Source organism: Astyanax mexicanus, chromosome 12 (genome assembly GCF_023375975.1).
Source record: "Astyanax mexicanus isolate ESR-SI-001 chromosome 12, AstMex3_surface, whole genome shotgun sequence".
Classification (NCBI taxonomy): Eukaryota; Metazoa; Chordata; class Actinopteri; order Characiformes; family Acestrorhamphidae; genus Astyanax; species Astyanax mexicanus.
This window is the reverse complement of record NC_064419.1, coordinates 28,738,814-28,759,983: the sequence shown is the minus strand read 5'-3', so window position 1 is coordinate 28,759,983 and position 21,170 is coordinate 28,738,814. Positions and strand designations below refer to the sequence as shown.

Here is a 21,170-nt window from a genome sequence, read left to right as displayed (position 1 = left end):
CCAGAACCTGGCCTTTAACCGGCCTGTAACTGTTTAACTATAACCAACAACATTATCACACACCTTTCTCTCTCTCTCTCTCTCTCTCTCTCTCTCTCTCTCTCTCTCTCTCTCTCTCTCTCTCTCTCTCTCTGTCTTCTTCTGGTCTCTCTTTCTCACTTAACCCATTTCTCTCAGTTTAACCCGCTATATCTCACCTTGCTCATTTAACCTACATCTCGCTCTGTCTCTATTTCTTTCCTTTTGCGGTCTCCTTTTTCACTTTACCCATCTCTCTCGGTTTAACCCTCATTTACCCTCTTTCCCTCTCTCTGACTTTCTTTGTCTCTGTTTCTCTCTCTCTCTCTCTCTCTCTCTCTCCTCTTGTGGCCTCTCTTTCTCACTTTACCCATTTCTCTTCTTCCTCTTTTTTCATCTTTTTCATTTATCCTTTCTCTTTTTCCTCTCCTTCTGCCTCTGCTTTCTTGTTTTTGTGTCTCTTGCTCACTTTATTTCTCACCTCTCTCAGTATTCTCTCTCTCTTTTCTCAATTTACCCCAATCCCACTCTCTTTCTTCTTCCCTTTCCTCATTTATCTCTCGATTTCTTCAAATTTCTCTCTCTCACTTTACTCCTTTTCCTCAGCTTTCTCTCTCTCCCTCTCTCTCTCTTTCTCTCTCTCTCTCTCTCTCTCTATGTCTTTCTTGGTTCCACCCTAGTATCTTTCACTCTCTCTTCATTGATTTCTCTCTATCTCTGTTCTCTCTCTCACTCTTTCCCTCTCTCTCATTCATATTTTGATTTTCCACTGTGCGCTTCTCTCAGTTGAGAGTTTAACTTACTACTCTGTCTAATTTTCTCTCTCTAAAGTGAAATTTTAATAGTGCTTTATTGGTAATAAAATGCATTTTGTCATATGACATAACAAGTAATCAAATATGTGTTTTATACATGTACGTAAAGTATAATCATGTAATAAATATGTATTGCATAATTGTAAAAAAATATATTACTAATAAATACATTCATATTTTTACAGGCTTTTATAGGGATCCGTAAAGGGAAGGGTTGAGGGAACTGGCTTAGCAGTAATAACACTAATATTTTATCATTATTTGTGCTTTGGTCAGTGGTTAGTGTCTCTCAGGTTGTGAGAAGCTGCCACAAATGGTGTGTGTGTGTGTGTCTCTCAGGGGAAATGCTGCTCATTTTCACTGCAGTATAAACTCCTGTTGAAGTCCCAGTCTGGCCGCTGTGTGAGGAAGTTCACACTGAGAGCATAGTCTGGCCTCTCTTTCTGTCTGTAGGTGTGTGTAGTTGTGTGTAGTCTCAGTGCAGTGTGTGTGTGATATGACTGAGTGTGGTTTTTGGGTAAGTGTGTGGTGAGACAGTCACTGAGTGCAGCTGGGTTAGAGGATTCTCTCTGATGTTCAGCTCCTGCTCTGTAAAGTGTGAGATGTTCTCTGGATGCAGAGTTTTAGAGGAGTCTGCTTCTCAGGGGTCAGGGTTTGCTCTTTAGCACATCTCATCTCTCTGTGTGCAGGATTTTAATTCCTGTTCGAGTGTGAAGAATCATTGTGTGTGAGGTTTCTCCTCCACACCTCACTAATTTCAGAACTGACTGAATTAATTCTGAATGCCAATTAGAAAGCTCTCCATTCTTTTGTTTCTATCTTTCTTCTCTTTCTCTCTCTCTCTCTTTAAATTGTGTCTTTCTCTCTTTTTCTCCCCTACTCACTGTTTCTCTCCATCTCTCTCTTTCTGTCTGTCTCTCTTTCTATGTTTTAGTGTATCTCTCCCTCTCACTTGGTCTCTCTCTTACACCTACTTCTTTCTTTCTTAGTCTCTTTTCTTAATCTCTCTTTCTCTCTTTTTCAGTCTTTCTCTCTGTGTCTCTCTTACTCCTCTCTCTCTTTCTCTCTCTCTCATTGTCTCTCTCCATCACTCTCTCTTTTTCAGTTTCTATCTGTGTCTGACACCTCCCTCTCTTATTTTTTTCTTTCTTAGTGTCTGTCTCTCTCTCTTAGTCTCTTTCTACTTTTAATAAATATTTCCCTCTCTCTTGGTCTCTCTATTTCTTACATCTTAATCTTAGTACGTGATTTAGATAGCTATGGTAAGTGCACAACTCCTGAATGTTCCAGTACATTTGAAAAACAGCTTATTATTTTTATTATTATTGTTGTTGTTATTATTATTATTATTATGACTGCCAGGCTGAAAATGGCACTGTTTGACCATGCTGAAGGTTGAAGCATGCTTTAATGCTGAACAGCTGGCGCTCTGTGCTCAGTCAGAATCAGATCAATGCAGCAAAACCCAATCAGCCTGAATCACAGCGGCATAATCCATTACAGCTGTGGCCACCAACCCCATCACAGGACATCCAGGGTCCTGAGCTCTGCTCCAATCAGCATCCTGCACACCTGGACCAGCTCATTACTGTCCTCAGAGTCTGAGTGCATTTAGGTTTTGGGCTTTGAAGTAGAAACCTGCAGGAAGGTGAACCTGCAGAGGTTGGGTCTGGTGACCATCGCTCTACAGGCTGAGATCACGAGGCTTCCAAAACGGAACGATCGCCTTTATCCCACCCACTGCTGCCTTCAGGATAACAAAGGATAAAATCAAAACAGATCAAAACCACCCTCCATCCTAAGCCCAGGAGAAGGAGCTTTATCCCAGTTCAAAAACAGCCCAGAACACTGAGTTCAAAACTGAGACCATGATTACCTGCCTCAAGTGTGTCTAGAACTGGAACAGAATAAGATGTGAACTGGCTGTGGTCATATTTACAGAGTTAGATGTCTTACACAAGATTCACTTATTGGTGAAGAGTGTTGGTCCTGTCCTGCAAAGGTTTCACACCTATTTTGTTACTTGTTATGTTTACTTGTTTTTAGTTTGGTCTGAACAACTATTATACATGTGAAAGGTGCCATGAACCACAGTGCAGACCAATTGTGCAATTAAAAAGAGGTGGTCTCAGCCTAGAACCATTGCTTGTTCATTTGCAGTTTAAAAAGAACTTACTTTTTTTCAGACATTCACACCAACTACAGGAATGTAAGGTGACGTTTGTCATCCTTTAAACAATAGAAGAAGGAAAAGGATGTCTTCTGCCAAAATCTGCCACCCTGCTAATTCTGTTAGGTTGGCAAAATTTGGTACAACACCTAAAAAAGGCAGCTTGACGAACTGATAACATTCTACAAACCAGTAAATCTCAAGAATAAGGAGATGATGATGACAAGATGTAGCAAAGGTTTTTAATGCGCCTAGTAAACTACAGTGCAACACCCAAAATATCTGGTCTAAATGTACACAATGTAACAACAACACATAAAACCCTAGTTTGAAGTCTGGTCCCAACCCTCAAGGGTAAAAATGCCCTAATTCTCAAATAATTTGATTAAAATACACATAACTCATTGATTTAAGGCAAAACATCGGACATCCAAAATATCAACATTACAGGTAAGAGAAAGGCTTTTAACGCCAACAACAGCTACTGGGCAAAAACCTTTTATCACTGTTTTTTTTACCATAATGTAAATTGTGCTCTTATTCTTCATATTGTGTTCAAATTCGATTTTAGACTTAATAATAAAATCTGTCACCATTTTCGTCTGTTAAAGAGTGTTGTATGTGTATATGCGCAACTTAGTACAGTTAATGAATGCATTTATTGGAAGGGTGTCCACAAACATTTGGACATATTGTTTATATAAAACAGAGATATAGAAGAAAGAGGATAGAAGAAGACCAAAAGTTAAGAAAAAAAATAGGAAATAAAGAGTGAGGGAGGGCAAAACTAAAAAAACAAACAACACAACACTTAAAACACAAAGAAAAGTAAAAAAAAAAGAAAATCAGAAAGTGTGACAGAAGAGCTAAAGAGGAAAAAAAAGCAAATAAAGAGATAAAGATAGAAAATAAGAAAATCAAGAGAGGGAGGGCAAAAAAACAACAACATTTAAAACACGAAGAAAAGTGAGAAAAAAAAAGAAACAGACAAAGAAAAAAGAGAGAGAAATAGAAAACAGGGAGAGAGCTAAAGAAACAGAGAGAGAAAGAGAAACAGAGATATAGAGAGAAACAGAGAAAGATAGAGAGAGAAAAACAAAGAGAGAGGGATAGAGAGACACAGAGAGAGAGAGAAACAGGGAGAAATAGAGAGAAACAAAAAGAGAGAAACATTAAGATAGAGTTACTCTGCTGTATGTAAGCATCGGAGTCTCTAAGAACATCAGCAGCAGCATCAGTGAAGAGGGCTGGACTGTGTGTGTATATGTGTGAGTGAGAGCTATCAGCCAATCAGAGCGCGCGGGGGCGGGGCCTATCGGCAGCCCGCGGTGCCTGGAGGTGGGGTGGGCGGGTTGGAGGAGGGGGGGCAATAATATTAGAGTCGAGCGGCTCTCACACACACAGAGAACCGCTGCACTGATAAAACACCACCACCACAGGAATACACACACACACACACACACTGAACAGAGGAGCAGAAGAAACACCGAGGAGAGAGAAACAGACGGACTAAAATAAAAAAGAAAGAGAAAAAGTGAGAGAGAAGCCTGCCCGGACTCCTGCCCCACTCAACACTCTGCACTGCCCGGCACGCGCGCTTTCTGATGCACGTTTCTACACGGGAATATTCAGCACAACCAACTCTTTACCTGCAGCTTTATCAACCAGGCACTTTGGGTACTTCAAACTCTTTTAATTATTTATGTTTCCAGGGAAATTGCTTTTTTTCTTGTTAGTATTTTTCTGTTTTAGGTTTTGCACAAATTTGGCAACTCCCCCCAAACTTTTAAAATCATGATTTTAGCTTGTTTGTTACTAGCTCGTGTTTAGACACAAGTTGTTTTAAAGTTAAAGCATAAGGACTAAGGAAATGACAGCTGAGACTTTTGTTAATCCCTTAATAGGACTATAATTTGTTTAATTAGATCTATTTTTACAAGTAAGTCCCCAATTACACGCCCCCAGTTTACACAACAAATTCAGCTGCTAACATAAACAACCCAGATTTGAAATTTGAATCCAATTTTCTGGACAAAATAGCTTCAAGCGAGACGGATGTGTCAGCCTGTTTAGCCGTATAAGCTGAACAGTGTTGATCCATATCTGGGAGTATTTTTAGGCGTGTGGAGGAAGAGCATGGACTTAAAGAGAGGACAGGGGAGGCAGGAAGAAGCCCAGTCTTTGCAAGATGAATGCATCTAACCAAGGCTTTGGACAGCTGTGCTTCAGGGGGGTTTATATAGTCTGTTGTTGTGTGCAGACTTGACTCGACTAGATCGTTTACCCAGAAAGGACCTTTCCCAGAATCAATTCCCCTGGTTGAAAAGGGACAGCAGAGATTCAGCACACTTTGATTCGGCGGCAAAACAGGGCAGTGGCAGTCATGGAGAGTGCGTGTGCTATTCAAGAGGATCTTTCCAACATTAACAGCAGCAATCCTGGGGCTAACTCCCTCCCTTTGGTCAACCGAAGCATAAAACTCCCCCCGTACTCACCTGAAGCAACGGCAGCCTTCGCCACAGCCATCACGCTCATGATCGTCTTCACCATTGTGGGCAACATCTTGGTCATTATTGCTGTGTTGACCAGTCGGTCCCTAAGGGGCCCCCAAAACCTCTTCCTGGTGTCTCTGGCAGCAGCTGATATCCTGGTGGCCACCTTGATCATCCCGTTCTCACTGGCCAACGAGTTGATGGGCTTCTGGTACTTCAAATCAGTGTGGTGCGAGATCTACCTGGCCCTGGATGTCTTGTTCTGCACGTCCTCCATCGTGCACCTTTGTGCCATCAGTCTGGACCGCTACTTGTCCATTTCCCGGGCTGTGACATACGGAGCCCAGAGGACGCCCCGCCGCATCAAGTGTGCCATCTTGATCGTCTGGCTGATTTCGGCAGTCATCTCCTTTCCACCACTCCTGTCCATGAACAAGAAAAAGGGGACAGATGAGGCAGGGTGTCCACAGTGTGAGCTGAACAATGAACGTTGGTACATCCTTTATTCCACCATTGGCTCCTTCTTCGCTCCCTGCCTGATCATGATTCTGGTCTACATGCGGATTTACCAAATCGCCAAGCAGCGCACGAGGTGCCCTCCAGGGGAGCCGAGGAAGGAAATCCCTGCCAGTGCAGCCACCCCTCAGCACAAACCAAGGGCTCTTCAGAATGGTAGAGGAGATGGTGCAAGTACTCCTGGCACCCCTCAGGCAAAACCAGCTATGCCCAGACCTCCAACTCTCGCTGTACCTCAAGCGGAGTCTACGCATACAGAGAAGCAGCAGCCAGCAACTACCCCAACCACCAACAACCTTCTGCCCCCTCCTTCGCTTGGTACAGCATTGACTCCTGTTTCACCCTGTTCTCCTCCAGGACCTTCTCCATCTCTCTCACCCTCCATCTCCTCCATCCAGAAGCAAGACTCCCAGCTCCCTGCTCCCAGTAAACCCAGCAGGTGGAAGAAAGAGAAAAAGCCTGACAAGAAGCCTGACAACAACAATGGAGAAAGCTCAACATCTGATTCTGACACTGAGCAGGGAGGGGTGGGAACAGAGATGCCCATGACGCCCAGTGGTGAGCCCAGTGCTGGCATCCACTCACCTGCAACCATCCAGAAATACAGAGACATGATTGCCACAGCAAAAGGCACCAGGCTGGCTTCTCGGAAGTCCAAGCAAGATGGAACACCCAACTCAGCCCGGCGCAAGGCCATGGTGAACCGGGAGAAGCGCTTCACCTTTGTGTTGGCAGTTGTCATTGGCGTGTTTGTCGTCTGTTGGTTTCCTTTCTTCTTCTCCTACAGCCTGCAAGCGGTGTGCCCTAGGACCTGTAACCTCCCAGAGCCCCTCTTTAAATTCTTCTTCTGGATTGGCTACTGCAATAGTTGCCTCAACCCTGTCATCTACACCATCTTCAACAAGGATTTCCGCAGAGCATTCAAGAAAATACTCTGCAAAAACACCAAGGGTACATTCTTCTGACTGACCGAATGTCTCAGATAGGCAACTGACGGAGGTACAAGAACCTGGAAAACTGTGTACTGTACGATTTTTACAAAGCACAATGACTTCATTTTAACAGTGTAAATAAGGGGCTTTTTGTTTGGCCCTGCAAATCAAGAACAGCATGCAATGACAAAGCACATTTTCATGTGTGTCAAATGACAGTGACGTACCTTTTTATGGGGGCAAATTCCTCAGAATATGGATTTCTGGACTTTTTGCAACATAGTTTTGCAACATACTAGGACTCATCAAAAACCAGACGCACAGTAGAGAAAGAGTGAGCGAGGGAGATCTCAGCGGGACCACAAAAGCCAGAAACTGTCCTGTTTTATGGAGGTTATCGTGCACCTGTGAGGATAACGAAGTAAAGGGAACACAATGTAATAGTGTTTTCCCTTTTTTGCGCCTTTCTAAGAATATCTGCCCTCAGGGATAGCACAAGCATGGGTTTCTGTAGGGATTTCAATCCAGCCAGAGTCTTATTTTATCCCCACAGAATTATCCCTCAAACATTACAAAGACACAAATACACAGATCCTCTTCACTGATACTTGGTGAGCTTTAATTCTAGCGAAGGAAACAGGGGGATGGAAAATGCCCTTGCGACGCACATTGCCGGGGGCCATGCGTATCGAATGAATAGATGTTGGAGCCTAAAAGCTTTTGGATTCAGATGGCACCGGTGGGGGAAGATTCCCCTGCCATGCCCATCTTCTCTCCCCTCCTAATGCAAGCATGCTTACTGAATACAAAGCACCAACCGTGAGGAAAGACTTCTTCCATGAGGAAAAGCTTCTTTGTCTATCTTACTCCAGCAGGTTATCTGGGCTGACGGACGCTCAGCCTGCTTAGTAATCTCGCGAATGTGGATGCAACTGCTTTGAGGTAGAAGTTAAGGACCAAAAAAAAAAGAAAAACTGAACATGGAAAAACTTGTCATGGACACAGCTTTTGAGAATCTGTTCCTAAACTGGCCCCTAAGACTGATCTTGACTGTGTTCTTAAAGATGCAACCATAGCAAAGGTGTTACTAACTGTGGTGACCAGTGAATCAGGGCAATAAGGACCCTTTCTAATATATCTGGAATTGTTGGTTTGTTTTGGGATTTTTTTTTTTTTTTGGGTTCACTTTTCACTTTTCTCTAAAAAAAAAAAAAAAGAACTTGAGATTTCTGCCATAAACTAAAATACTATTGCACCCTGTAAACTGTTAATCGTTCAGCAGGGTGATACTTTGGGACTAAGGGCTGATGGCAATGACACTTCCTATTTCATTCTCTGGTCGCTGTCACTTATTTGATGATTGTTGTGTGTGTGAGAGTGTGTATGATGAACGTGTCTGTGTGTGTGTGAGAGAAAACTGCACTTATTAACTGACCGAGCGAGTGTTGTGTGCGACTGACTCATGCGCGAATGCCGATGTGTGCTGCGGATGACAGAGTGTGCGTATGGGCAGGCATTGTACGGGGAGGTTTATTATTTTTTTTTGTTTGTTTTTTTCTGCGGTATATCTTTCGGCCCGTGCAGTGCAGAGACCCATCATCCCCCTCCCCATTTCCCACTTCACTGGCAGTAAATGAGTAAATGGACACTATGTGTTTGAGTAAAACAAAGGTCGGCATGCCTTCTCTCTGCCAGCTCATGCCAATGCCTTTAATCCAGCTCCTTCTTGTGCCAATGCTGTTCCATGTTTGGCTGCTAAACCGTGTCTTCTTATACAAACAGTACAGAATAATGTTTTAATGGTTTTAGGCCCAGTGATCTTATGTTTTTGGTGAATGTGCAGGTTCAGACACGGTTCGGTTGTTAGGCCTTTGGAGATTAAAGGTTTAAAGGTTAGCGGGTCGAAATGTTGTAACAATGTCGAGACAATGTTGAGAGCTGTGAACAATTGAGCAATTTTGGTTTTGTACTATTTATTTATTATTTGCCTGTTTCTGTTTTTGCCCATATATATACATATTTATTAACGCCAGTTTGTTATCATGCATTCTTTGTTTCTTTGTTTGTAAGTTGATGCTGGGGATGCGAGGAGGAGGGGAGGGGTTGGGGGTTGGAGCAGGAGATGGGGCGGGGCTAAAATCCAAATTGCATATTTAAAATTGTTGTGTACAAAAAAAAATCCTAGAACTTTTAAAGGCTATAACTGGTATATACATACAGTCATTTTACAGAAAAGTCTTAAACGATTGTTACCTGACCTGAATGCATCTGTTTGGGTTTTACAGTGTTGGAATGTTGCGTTTGGACTGCACTTTTCCAAAGCTTTGCAAAGTTTCATGATCCAGATCCGAATGGGTTCCTCCTTTCTTAGTGTTGTCTGGATTGCTCTTTTTTTCTCCACTATTTGAAAAATAAAGCCACTGAAATATGCGTGCCGTTCACATCGTTCTTATTTCTGAAATGAGAAGGCTCTGGTTTGCGCCGCAGTCTTCATTTTTCTGCAGCCGGGGGATATGATGGACGGTTTGACTGTTTTTACCCTTGTTTGACTGTGTATAAGGAGATGCCTGTGACATCACAGGCCCCGGGGAGATTCTATCTTCCGGTGGTTTAGATAGCAACTGAGGAGAATAGAGGCTGTGTAAAAAGGTCTTTCCAAAGCTAGAATCAATTTGTCAGCACATCCTTACTGAGGAAGCCATCCACTGTCCTGCCTCAAAGCTGTTCCGACTGTGGGCGATTATGTGGGATCTTCACATATGCTCTAACGCTGCAATTTCTGCAGCAATCGCAGGCCTAATTTCCATATTCATTTCACTGTAAGAATGCCAGACGGATGTCGGAATGTGGCAGTTCCACAGGATTGAATATCTGTATTCAGGATCGCTGTTTGGATTGAGGATGTTTTGGAATGTGAATTAGCAGTCAGGGCTAATATGGTTGGCGAAACTCACAACCTCCTTTACAGTCAATGAGGCTGATCTTAAACAAATTCAAATTTTCACGTAATTTGCACATGCAGCTATTCATATGTATCCACATTCTGCGCCGCAGCGCATTTATCCGCATTATCTGACGCAAGAGCAGATGTCAGACGTCAGGCAGTTACACATCACAAACTGTCAAAATGTACTCTTATCATGTTTTGAAATATGACTCAGCCAGGAGGAGAAATCTGCAACTGGAGTATTTAAAAAAAATAAAATAAAGCTGCAATGCTGAAAAAAATCCACTTATGTTACCACAAAGACCCATGTTTGCTATAGAGATGTGTGAGTGTAATTTTAAATGGAACTTTAATTTGAACTAAAGGATATTTACACCTTTAAAAAGATTCTTCACTCTCACAAATCTGTTACAAATTAGGGAATACTAATTATGGAATTACAGAACTACGACAAATATTAGAGGCGACCTTATTTGCTAAAAATAAGCTATATGTTTAAAAGGTTAAAAAATCGGTAAACAGTGTGTAGTACATGAAGGTTATTATATAATCACATGAAGCTCAGAATGTGTTTTTTTTTCTATTCAACCTTAAGTACTTACTTTTTTTGTGTAACAAGCAATTTAACTTGGTTTAATTCATTAAAATAATAAAAAAAATTAATGATTGGTTCAGGTATTGTTTGAGTTGAATACAGCAGGAAATGCATGTTACCACATGAAAAACCACCTCTGTTCAACAATCAAAAAAAAAAAAACATTTTTTTTACTTTAGATAGTTGCAATATGCTAACAATAAAACAATGAAACAATTACAAAAAAGGCTAATTTATATTAACATAATTTTATGTTAATTGCAAGATAGGAAATGATCAATGATCTGAAGTTTTCAGGAGTCCCATCTGCAGGTGTGAGTTACTGGTAATCAAAAATAGGCAGGATGCTATATTGTGATTGAGTAAGATTATTTAAGCTATGCAAATTTAGATCAAAATAACTTGAGTTAACTCAAATAAGTCTGTTTTTATTTAAATACCTTAGCATTTAACATCAACCTGACTAAACTGTTTACAGCTTAAATATGGTAGATAATAAGATATAGTAAAAAAAAGTTGTATTTTCTTTGAGTTAACACAAATAAGGCTGTTTAATCAGATACCTTAGCATTTACCATCAACCTGACTAAACTTACTATAATGTAAGTAGATAAATGTGTAAATGTGGTAGATAACATAAGATATAGTACAAAATAGTTCTGTTTTCTTTAATTTAACCCTTTGAACCCTAGGCTGTTTTGGTGTGTTTTTTTCTTCGTTTTTGTCAGTTCCTCTTTCAGGTCTTATAACACAGTAATTACATCAGACAGTCACATGACCTGAGCTCTTTTATTCCAGAAGCCATACGGCTGCCCAAAAATGTAATCTTTTAAAATGTAAAAGGAAGCAGAATTGTTATATTTTACTGGAACTGGCCATGTTTTGGTCAAATTTTTATCAAGCGCCTGTGTATATATATTTCTTTTACTTATTTTTGAATGTATAGACTTTAAATATATTCACACCTAAGATATATTTTCAAAAAAATGTTAGACTAGAGTGTTTATGAGTTTAAAGCATAAGAATATTGATGATAGTTCATTACATGGCTTATTATTACTTTGAAAAAATACATGCAGAGCATCAGACAGATTTATTTTTCTTAATAATCACACCTCTAGGATACATGTAGATTACTAAAAACCACCTGACACTCAGAGCAGCCTATGCCTTTCAGTATTCTGATCAGAACACACAAAGAAAACTTTATACAAAAATGTAAACTAAATAAATAAAAATGTTTAGTACAAAATAACTACTTAATAAAAATGTGCAAGTAAAATAAAAACTATATAAAGTAGTGTGCAGCATACCTAGCTTTAGTTTGAGTAAAGCAGGTAGTTTCACACTTTTTTCTGTGGACACTTTCTAGTCATTTACTGATATTAGTTGGTTTGAATCATCATATAAATATGTTTGAAGCACTGAAGGTAAATAATATTGCTTGGGGAAGGAGATCTCACTTTTTTGAAGTGTTTTCTCAATGGGTTTCTTGTAGATGCTTCACTGCACTGGGATGTCATCACTACTTTTAGAAAGAGTAAGTTCTGCATATATGAATTATGTTTATGTGTGAAGGGATTCCTGAGTAATTAAGCTTAGAACACAAGGTGCAATTGTGGATGGAAAATCTGTCCGTAGGGTTTTAAGGGTTAACTCAAATAAAGTTTTATCAGATACATTAGCATTTAACATCAACCTGACTAAACCGTTTTCAGCTTAAATATGTTAGATAACATAAGATATGTGCAAAATAGTTTTATTTTCGTTGAGTTAACACAAATAAGGCTGTTTAATCAGCCTTATCATTTAACATTAGTCTAACTAAGCTTTCTTCAGTGTAAATATAGTCTAAAATCATTTGCTAATACCAAATTTTGCTAATATTACTCTGAAGCATTTTAACCTCTCAAATTCTCTTTCTTTTATTACATTTTAAGATATATTCAATTATTACATGGGAAAGAAATCAAAATGCTTGAGTTGTTTTAAAGTTACAGGCATGTCTAAACCCATCGATAGTTGAGATCAGGTATAGAAGTTCTATAAACTCAAATTGTTATGTCATTTTGATGTAATTGCATCGTACAATGGATATTTTTCGTATCTTTACTTTAAAATTGTGTTAAAATTAAAGAAAAGTATCAGGTCTATAAATTCATGCAGTGGTGAGTTCTCAGTAAAACTGCTGAGTACCTCCACCATCCGTCAGCATTTCTGAAATTAGGTGGGTTAGATTCTTATCTTAGATAAAAGATCATAAGACTCCTTTTGGTCTGAAATAAAATGCTGAAGCTGCAAAGGTGTGTGTCCCAACAAAGCAGATCATATTGATCATACTTCAGTCTTCAGGGAACCGAAAGTTTGGTTCTCCTATGGCAGTGCTCCGTAGAACATTTTGTGGCACCTTTTTTTTTTGAGTACGAGCAAATGTGAGAAGAGAGACTGAGATAAAAGTAGATTTCTCACAAATGTGCTGCTGTACTCGAGTGGGAGTGAAAGTAAGATGGTTTGAAATGACTCAGGAAGGTAGATATCCATCTACTGCAGCTTTTATATGTCACTAGTTCTCACCCACCTCCACCACCTCTTTTCAGCACTGCTTGAAATGAACAAAGATATGTTTCTGAGATTTTCTGAGAAAGTGCAAGATGTCTGTTATGACATTAAGAGTGCATAGAAATGAAGTGGATAAATACTGTGTACACACTGTAAACAAATACGTTGTTTGACCTCAAATGATTTAAGTCTGTTTTACAGAAAATTGGATATTTCTAAACAATACTCAACTATTTTCAGTTAGTTGAACATTTGTGGGCACATATATACATTCAAACTGAGACCTTTGACTTGAACCAACTTATAATAACTGAGTTTAGACTGTTGTCATCGGCAGCTTCTTTTCCATTGGCTTCTGTCACAATCTATTTGCATACTGGGTGTGTCCAACAGTTTCTGACATTCATTGACCATCAGTGTGTAGTGATTCCCCCTGGGCTACCTTAGAAATAAATCAACTTCCCCTTTAGATGCAATAACTTGATGTTTTAATTTATGCTAACTCAGGTTTTCATTCCCCATTACTTAACTTTTTTAAGGCAACCGGTTTCCTAAAACTTTTAAAGTAAATTCAACTCAAAAATTTGCGCAAACCGGCTGCCTTAAAAAAGTTAATTAAACTTAAATTATCCAGGATAACAAAAATAAAAAGTTAAATCAACTTCCCCCTTAGTTGTAAAAACTTGATGTTCTAAGTTATGCTAACTTTAGGTTTTATTTCCCATTACTTAACGATTTTAACTTGTTTAATTTAACTTACACTGCACACATCATTGGAAAAGTTCCTGTAGCCAGAAGAAAGTGTCAGACTGCAGTGTTATTCGGAAGAAAGATAAGAGTTACCAGGAAGATAAATGATAAAATATATTTACAGTGATATGGGCAACTCATACAGAAGCAGCTTGTAATGAAGGTCAAAGGTGATAGTGATCTGGCATCATAGGAAATTATACCTCACACCATGACAGCAGGTTTTCTGGTCAAATCATTCATCTTTGCAACAGACCATGTTGCCAGAGATGCAAAGCAATGGTGTTGTACCAGACTGTCATGCTGTGGGTCATCTTCAGCGACAAGTTCTGCTTTGTTTTGGTAGCGGTGACCAACAAATGGGTTTTCAATGACAGGGTTGTACACTGTAAGCCCGGATAAGTTGAATTTACTTAAAATAATTTGAGGAAACTGGTTGCCTTAAAATAGTTAAATAATAGGTAATAAAAACTTAAGTTAGCATAACTTAGAACATCAAGTTATTACAACTAAAGAGGAAGTTGATTTAACTTTTTTTTTTTGTTATCCTGTAAGACCGGATAAGTTGAGTTTACTTAACTTTTTTAAGGCAACCGGTTTGCTAAAACTTTTGAGTTGAATTTACTTTTAAAAAAATTGAGGAAACTGGTTGCCTTAAAAAAGTTAAGTAATGGGGAATGAAAACCTGAGTTAGCATAAATTAAAACATCAAGTTATTACAACTAAAGGGAAACTTATTTATTTGTATAGTAGCCCAGGGGGAATCACTACACACTGATGGTGAGTGTTAGTTAGAAACTGTTGGACACACCCAGTATGCAAATAGATTGTGACAGAAGCCAATGAAAAAGAAGCTGCCAATGACAAACAGACTAAACTCAGTTATTATAAGTTGGTTAAAGTCAAAGATCTCACTTTGAATGTATAAATGTGCCCACAAATGTTCAACAACGTATAGGTTTACAGTGTAGGTTTGATACCCATCTGCTGCCGCTGCTCTCTGGGTGTTGTAGCGATGGTTGCCCACCATTAATATATTTGGGATCAATGAGGCCCATTGCAACTGGACTAGCAAACCAAGCAATTGCCGACTGGTTATGATTTGAATGCAACAACAAACTGTATGAGAGGCTGTTTAAATTCGGTGACGGTCAATGCAGGAACATACAGCAACACTGTTATCAGAATCCTCCTTAAGGGGGCCCTCTTCCACTCCTTGCTGACAGTAGAATATAACCAGACTGGAACATGTTCAGCAATATCCATGCAAACCAAAAAATGTACCTAACTGTACTTAAAACATATTAAGAAATGTCTAATTATGCTGTAAATATATGTAAAACAGATTTATGTACTAACTTAAAGTATATTAAAAGTACATTAATATTATGCTTTCATCGAATGTTTGAAAGTAAACCTTGATCATACTTTTTAAAAAGTAAATTTAAAATTTAAAAAATAGACTACTATGAAGTACACTTTTAGTTTGATGTAATATACTTCTAAAATACTTATTTTCAAATAGACCTTTGTACATTTTTAGCAAAGTGTGTTAAAAACAACTGTTACTGTAGTTCACTTAAAGTACAATGTATCATGTAACTATTTAGTAAGTAAATTATTATTTTATTTAAAAATAAAATAAAATAAATATGTAACGCGCAAAACATTGCAGTGCAGTATATTAAAATTAATTTTTATACCCAACTAGATATACTAGAAGTGTGCTACTTACAAAATACTATTTGTACTATAATATATATAGGAGTGATGTGGGAAGGGAGCACCATCTACCCCCTATGTAACTAGTTCTCACCCACCTCCACCTAATTCTGCTCCCTCTGAGCACCGGCAGCTTGATGGCAAAACTGCATGAGCGGGGGTTCGAACCTGCGACCTCCCGCTCATAGTGGCAGCGCTTTAGAACGCTGGACCTCTCGGCACTCCTTTCGTTACATTTTTAAATATTTATTGTTATTTATTGATAAACATTTGTTATCAGCGTAAATTCTGATATTTTTCCATTTCATGTTTAAATGAACGCTCCAAATCCAAAAGAGCTACTAAACCCCAATCCATATATTTTTCATTAATAACTGAAATGTGTTCCTCTGAAGTAATAAAACACAACAGTCCTGCTAACATATTTCTAAACATTTCCTAACATTTAAAAAATGCTTTTATTGTGGTCATTTTCTGTAATTTGAGTTGAGGATTATTTATCATTGTTATTTCAGTGTGACTAAGCACCAGTTTCATTCATGTATCTATTGAATTGTATGTCCTTTATTTATTTTATTGTTTTCCTATGTTTAGTAATAGGAAAGTTACTATGTTTTTTATAATTACATTTTTCACTGTAAATATTGTGAAAGAAATGTTCTAAAATTTTGCGGAACCAGTCATTAGTATGTTACATTATACTGTATATCCCTGGGATATTATTTCTGTAACATTACATGTTAACCTTTCTGGAACATTTTATAAACATTGGTAAATATCTAATCAGCTCTCTAATCTGAGATAGTACAGTTTTTTTTTTTTTGAGAAACGAAGCAGATATTGGTAGGAAAAATGATAAAAATGGTTGGGTTAAGGATGTGTTGAAAACTCCTCTTTTCTTTATTGTTCCTGGTAATCTTCATCTTCCATCTGATTAGCATTGCAATCTGATGGGTTTTTTTATGATGAGTGTAAAAAAAGCTATTTAGAGACTCAGAGTCTTAAAATTCTGCATTAATCCAGTGTACCTTTCACAGAATTTTATTGGGAGTTTTAATTCCAAAGAGGTGCAACCACCCATAACAACCCACTTAACTGCTGTTCCATCTCCCAAAACAGTGCAATACTTTCACTAAATTATTTAAAAAGTGTATCGTGTGGATCTGCAGGACGTCTGACACCTGTCAAACTGATGCGAATGTAAATAAAACATACCAGAAATAACAGAAAAGCTGTCGAAAGACAGAACTTTAAATATGAAGCTGCCAATCATAGTTTTTAGGGTGAAACCAGCATCTCCTTAAATTGACTTTTAAGAAAAAATTGTGAAAAAAAAAGTGACAGTGTGAAGAACCTTTTTTATATATAATTGAAAAGGTACCAAAGAATGCTTGTATCCATCAATTTAAAATTTTGGAACTTTTAAATTGCTGTTTGATGATAAAGTATGTAAGTTTGGCTGGAGTGAAAGATGCATAAATGTGGTTTTATAAGTCAATACACCTCCCTGTTATTTTACTTGGTAATAAGCTCTGGTTCTATTGGCTGGTTTATGACACTGGGGACAGATCACAGAAGGTCAGATGTCAGAGCTGGGAATTACTACACATCGAGAGTTGGCTGTGTTCCAATAAAACATTCTAATATCTATACAATATCTTTCTAAACATTTCTGAAAAAAAAAAAAAACATATTCAAATTCAAAAGAATCGATAAAACCTGATAGTTATTTACTAGTGTTTTATGGTGAATCATTTTCACGGTTATCATTTTCAGCATTGTCCCAGGTTACAAGTCTATTTACAACCCACTTATTTTACTTGGTGGTGACCTTGTGGTAAAAATAAGCTGTGTTTTTATTGGCTGGTTTATGACACTGGTGACAGATCACAGGAGCCAATAACATAGCACAGGATAAGATGTCACAGCCTTGACTTATTAAAAGCATCGTAACAAAGAGAGTGCAATCATTTCTGAATCTTCACAATTGTTGGTTAGTAGAACAGGATGTGAACAGACTTAACATTCCAACATTTAGTTCTTAAAAATGTCCATCTGTAGAATTTTCTGGATATTTATTGAACATTTTAATTTCATTTAAACACTTATTAATTTATTCTCTCAACTGAATATTGACTCTTCACATTAGGCAGACATATTCCATAAAATATTGTTCATAAAGTTTATTATTTAAATGTATGTATCTTTTCTGTTTAAATGCTTTTTAAATTTAAATAAATTAGTCTTAAGTGTGGAAAATGCTTTTTTACAGTATCTTATACAAGTAAGTGCACCCTTCATATTTTTGTAAATATTATATTATATATGTTTATTGGTCAACAGTAAAGATATCACACTTAGATATAATGTAAAGTAGTCAGTCTACAGCTTGTATAATAGTGTAGATTTGCTCTGCGCTCACAATAACTCAACACACAGTCATAGCTAGTGCTAGCGGTTAGCTGCTAATGCTAATGCTGCTGCACACAGATATAGTGGAAATCTGTAAATCTAACTTTGCTAGAAATAAACGGAAGGAATTTACTCACCCAAATAAAGAGTTTTCAGGAGAGAAATCTGTGTAGATTAACATCCAGATTTTTTTTGTTAACGTTTTTGAAAGAACTACAGTTTTGTTTACTTAGCTTAGCTTAGGTTTACAGGTCTTACCACGCAGAGGCGAGACCTGCTAAATTAGAAGGAAAACATGGAGACACCCCTGTTGCTTACTAGTGTCTCATAATGCACCTCGTAATCCAGTGTGCCTTATGTAGGAAAATAGACCAGAAAATAGAGGTTTATTGAAAGTATTGATAGTATAATCTGGTGCGCCTTATAATGTGATAAATACTTATTAAGTTATTTACTAAGACATATATGAATACTCTATTATGTTGAAGAAGTAGTTTGGAAGTGGAAATACTGTTAATATACCTTGTTTTGTTCCATTTAGGTTCTAATTGTAAAACAAAGACGTGTAATTTTAAGTTATGCATTCATTAATTCATTCATTTATTTGCTCCTCAGCTAAAATTAACTTTAACTCTACAAGTTAAAATACTTCCTTCGCCAAAAGTGAAGAGTGAGATTAGTTAAGTTAAATTAATCACAGATCGTGTAATTTCTTTTTTATTACTTGACGGCACTTGTTTAGATAATATGTACTGTATACAGTATATACAGTGAGGAAAATAAGTATTTAAACACCCTGAGACTTTGCAAGTTCTCCCACTTAGAAATCATGGAGGTCCAGAAATCCAGAAATCACGTGTATGATTTTCTAAATCATTTATTTGTGTGTTACTGCTGCAAATAAGTATTTGAACACTTGCGAAAATCAATGTTAATATTTGGTACATAACCTTTGTTTGCAATTACAGAGTTCCATAGACTGAATATAGCTGGACAGAGCATCGTCTCTTAAAAGTGAAGCCACCACAGGTCGGGCGCCCCCTGCTGTTCGGTTTCAGAAAGCTGTGTAACTCCACCCATCCCCATAGGTTTCAATGGCAAAACAGACAACTCTCAATCACGTTTTTTTCTAATATACTGTAATTCTACCTCCATTATTTAAATGCAGCAGCTAGTGTAACCTCTGCTTATATTGTCAAATTTTTATATCCCCACAGAATTCGTTTTTTAAAACGTTATTCAGCTCTATTCAAAAAACATGGCGGAAGATTTTGGCTTCATTTTCATTGAATGAATGGGAACGGAGACACGGCGTCCATCTTTTTTACAGTCTCTGCAGAGTTCAAACGTTTCCTGTAGTTTTCTGTAGCAGCAGGGATTTTGGCCTATTCCTCCACACAGATCTTCTCCAGATCAGCCAGGATTCTGGGCTGTCTCTGAGAAACACAGAGTTTGAGCTCCTTCCAAAGATTTTCTAAAGGGTTTACACTGGCTGTGTGCTTTGGGTCATTGTCATGTTGGAAGACCCAGCCACAACCCATCTTCAGTGGGGGAACGAGGTTGTTCCCCAAAATCTCCCCCAAATAAAATACATGGCCCCGGTCATCCTCTGCTTAATACAGTGCAGTCGTCTTGTCCCATGTGCAGAAAAAACACCCCCAAAGCATGATGCTTCCACCCCCATGCTTCACAGAAGGCATTGTGTTTTTGGGATGGTACTCGTCATTCTTCGTCCTCCAAACACGGCGAGTAGAATTAAGACCAATTAAGTTCTATTTTGGTCTCATCTGACAACAGAACTTTTTAGAGGTGGACTATCATGTCTTTGAGGGCCAGAATTTTTGCTGATTGCCAGGTGTTCAAATACTTATTTGCAGCAGTAACACACAAATAAATGATTACAAATTCCAGACCCCTCCATGATTTCTAACTGGGAGAACTTGCAAAGTAGCAGGATGTTCAAATACTTATTTTACTTATTTTCCTCACTGTACATCAGGTTATGTATTTACTTCAGTAAACAGTGAAGAGAGAGCTCTGTACTTCAGTAGATGCTAATATGCTAACATGATGGACAATCAAATGATGAAGCTAACTCACAGCCTCCTTCAGCATCAGTGTCAGAATAGTGTTTTTAAATAGTTTTCAGCCCTTTAAGCCTGGTGTTGTTGGAAGTAGCGCAATTACTGTATGCTTAATAATCCGCTCAGCCACAGAGGACTGAACTTGGACGTGTCTCTTGATGTGAGCTACAAACACTTCACTGACCTTTCATTTGGATTCAGAGAGCACATCTAAGACAGAAAACGAGAAAAGAAAAGGTGCGGTGAAATCCGATTGATAATAAACAGTGTGAACGTGGCCTTTATGTGCACTTTTACTTCTGTAAACACAGAGTCCAGCCAGAAGCTCTGAACTCCAGCCGAGTTTGGCGGGAGAGACCCGGGGAGAGCCTGGCTTTAGTAAATGCATGAAGATTCTGTTTAATTATTGATGAACTCTCCTCACAAAGCAAACAAACAATTTAGTGTGAAAAGGCCGGGCCTCGCGCTCAGGGTCACACTCAGCATTGTTGCAGAGCTGAACTCTTAATTGCTAAGCCATGACCTGCAGGAGGAACTGAATTCAGGGCGCTTGTTTATGAATATGGAAGTGAAGGCGTAACTCCGCAGGAACTGAGCGCTGTTGCCGAGCCTCAGCCGAGCTCTGATACAGCGTATTCTCTTTCATTCCCAATAAAACTTTCAGTGGATTCTGCTGAAGTTTGGAAGATATAGAAGGAAAGACGTAAAGTCGAAGAAAAAACATTATGAAGGGAGTGAAACAAGTCTCCTGTGTCAGACTTTAGCAAGAACTGGGCCATCAGAGGAGACCCTGAAGACTCGTATTAGAAGAGAGCGAGCTCAACTCGTGCACAGAGACCTCAGACTCAAACAGAGGAAATTACAGATGCATTACACAAGTGCAAGAACATACAGAATGTAATTAGTATGTACTGAATAATCACTGGAATGATTTGACTGGGTAAATACTGTGTAAATACTGAAAAAAATACGATGTACTGAATAATTACTACTTATAAAAGAATTAGTATACATTGAATAAGTAGTAGTTGCTGAGTAATTGCTACTAATTAAATATTTACTAACTTCTGAATAATTAATACCTATTAAATAATTATCATATGCTGAATATTTGTAATTACAAACTATAAAGCAGGGGCCAAATACTTATTATATTTA

The 21,170-nt window shown here is 38.2% G+C and overlaps 1 protein-coding gene across 1 annotated transcript; it reads left to right on the top strand.

The window, feature by feature from the left end:
* Positions 1-4,400: 4,400 nt before the first annotated feature.
* Positions 4,401-9,373, top strand: adra2b (adrenoceptor alpha 2B). Its single transcript, XM_007234208.3, has one exon. It carries the CDS (start codon positions 5,387-5,389, stop codon positions 6,974-6,976), a length of 1,590 nt encoding a protein of 529 aa, XP_007234270.2. The 5' UTR covers positions 4,401-5,386; the 3' UTR covers positions 6,977-9,373.
* The last annotated feature ends 11,797 nt before the right edge of the window (positions 9,374-21,170 follow it).